The sequence below is a fragment of the Gekko japonicus genome, unplaced genomic scaffold (assembly GCF_001447785.1).
Source record: "Gekko japonicus isolate JY-2015 unplaced genomic scaffold, Gekko_japonicus_V1.1 scaffold2963, whole genome shotgun sequence".
Taxonomy (NCBI): domain Eukaryota; kingdom Metazoa; phylum Chordata; class Lepidosauria; order Squamata; family Gekkonidae; genus Gekko; species Gekko japonicus.
The window spans coordinates 129,292-131,751 of NW_015168745.1; the positions used below are offsets into that span (position 1 = coordinate 129,292).

The 2,460-nt window shown below is 45.0% G+C and overlaps 1 protein-coding gene across 1 annotated transcript in view; it reads left to right on the top strand.

The window, feature by feature from the left end:
• The window catches only part of CDS1 (CDP-diacylglycerol synthase 1), a 79,274-nt gene that overhangs the window by 60,433 nt on the left and 16,381 nt on the right, over positions 1-2,460 (top strand). Inside the window, exons 4-5 of the mRNA XM_015415623.1 lie at positions 523-620; positions 1,280-1,419. Of these exons, the coding sequence (XP_015271109.1) occupies positions 523-620; positions 1,280-1,419 (238 nt within the window). The remainder of the gene's footprint in view (positions 1-522; positions 621-1,279; positions 1,420-2,460) is intronic.

Here is a 2,460-nt window from a genome sequence, read left to right on the forward strand (position 1 = left end):
ATAATAATAATAATAATAATAATACCTTCCGATTTATTGCTCGCTCAATCCTGCGGAGCTGCTGGCTCTGAGTGATTTATAGTTACACAGGTTTTCACAAGGGACTAACAATGATAGGGGTAAGGGAGGACAACATATAATTCTTTAAATCGCACACGTTTGGAGCTGATGGGGATTTTGTTCAGCTGTAGGCTTCAGTCGTGTTCCGGGTGGCATTCATTTTTGGCTTGGCTTGATGACGTTAGTTCTTCCTGGGCTGTTTTGAGTCGTAGCGCCACACTGCCACTGCCTGGCCGGATTGGCCACAGGCTTCTTGATGCCGAAGAGGTCTTTTTTCCAGGCTTCCGAGCTGTGGGCACCAAGGTGCCCCCCCAGCACCACATCAGGGACCCCTGGTCCAGGTGACCTGGACGTGTCAGTGTGTGAATGCGATACATACCTTGCATTGTATTTCTACTCAGTCTTTTGTGGGAGTGGCGCATATTTATGTGGAAACTAACTGGCCCTTTGCCTTAATTTCAGGTGCTGAGCATACAAGTGAAATGTTTCCATGAAATTATTACTATAGGTTACAGAGTCTATCGTTCTTATGACTTGCCGTGGTTTAGAACGTTAAGCTGGTAAGCAGTGAGTGGAAATTTTTCTTCTGGCTCTTCTTCTATCCTTTTCCCATTACATTCCATCAAGATCTGAAGAAGTGAGCAGTGGCTCGCGAAAGCTCATCCCCTGACACATATTTTGTTAGCCTTTAAGGTGCTACTGGACTCTTTTCTGCTGCTACAGACAATACAGGTCTATTCCATCAAGATGACTTCATAGTATAGTAAGTCCAGACTTAGGATGTAATTATTTGTCTCATAGCTGTTGGATTTTTGGCACTTTAGGTCAAAATGCATTTAAATGCTTAAAACTTTTTTTTCCATAGCAGCAGTTTAAAAATAGAATGTTACAGAAACATCATCTGTCATTTCCAAACCCGCCACAATAATGAATGCTGTTGAACAATTATGATACTGAACAATTTAGAAAATTGCATTCCTCTCCTCTCCTCTCCCTCCATCTTCATGTATCTGCTTGTTCAGACAAGACTCCATAACTTTGCAGAATCTAATAATTGTACAGAATGTCTGGCTTCCCTAAGATAAACTCTGTAATTTTTTTAAGTTTTTAGTTTATTTCCCCAAATATCTCTCCAAAAATCTACCCATATGAAAAGTGGATTTTTTTTTACATATTACCCTGTTCCCCCAAAGTAACTTAGCTGTTCTCTGTATTACAGGTATTTCTTACTATGCGTGAACTACTTCTTTTATGGAGAGACTGTAGCGGATTACTTTGCTACGTTTGTTCAGAGGCGAGAACAACTTCAGTTCCTAATTCGCTACCACCGATTTATATCTTTTACTCTCTATCTAGCAGGTAACTTTATGCATCTTGTCAGTGGCCATTGTATATTTTTTCCACCTATATAGTATTCCTTGCCATCAGGGTCCTGTATATTTATTTATTTAGTTTGTATCCTGCCTTTCCCACTGAGACTCAAGGCAGAGTTTTCATCTGCTCCTTTACTAAAACTAGCCGAGGTGAAACTTTCAGGTTAATACATCACAGTAAGACATGAACAAACTATATGCAAAAATCCAAGACCTTTGAAAACTTAATCCTGGTCACCAGTAGTTGAGAATAGGAGTCAACAAAAGCAGACCATGAGGGGTTTTGAGGTGCACTGCGGGAGATTGTCAATGTCCCTTGCAGAGGGAAGGTTCCCCGGAGCACTCAAGGAAGTGATGGTCCATCCTCTCTTGAAAAAACCATCTTTGGACCCGGCCGAATTGGCCAACTATCGGCCGGTTTCCAATTTGCCCTATTTAGGCAAACTTATTGAGAGGGCGGTGGTGTCACAGCTACAGGGCTACCTGGATGAGGCTTCCGTCCTCGATCCTTTCCAGTCCGGTTTTCGCCCGGGCCACGGGATGGAGACGGTACTGTTCGCAGTGACTGACGATCTCCGTAGGCATCTGGATCGAGGTGGTGTGGCGACACTGGTGTTGTTAGATCCATTGGCTGCGTTCAACATGGTCGACCACCAGTTGCTGGCCTGCCGCCTCACCGATGCAGGGATTCAGGGGCTTGCTCTTCAATGGTTCACCTCTTTTCTCCAAGGTCGGGGACAGAGGGTGGCGATTGGGGACCAGCGGTCCTGAAGGCACCCCCTTGAATGTGGGGTGCCCCAGGGAGCTGTGTTGTCCCTGATGTTGTTTAACGTCTGTATGCGCCCCCTCGCCCAGATTGCCCGGAGGTGTGGGCTTGGGTGTCATCAATATGCTGATGATACCCAGCTCTATCTGATGTTGGGCGCCCAGTCGGACTCTGGTCCCAGTGACCTTTATCGGGCGTTACAAGCCGTGGCTGGTTGGCTCAGACTGAGTCGGTTGAAATTTAGCAACAATGAAGGATCTG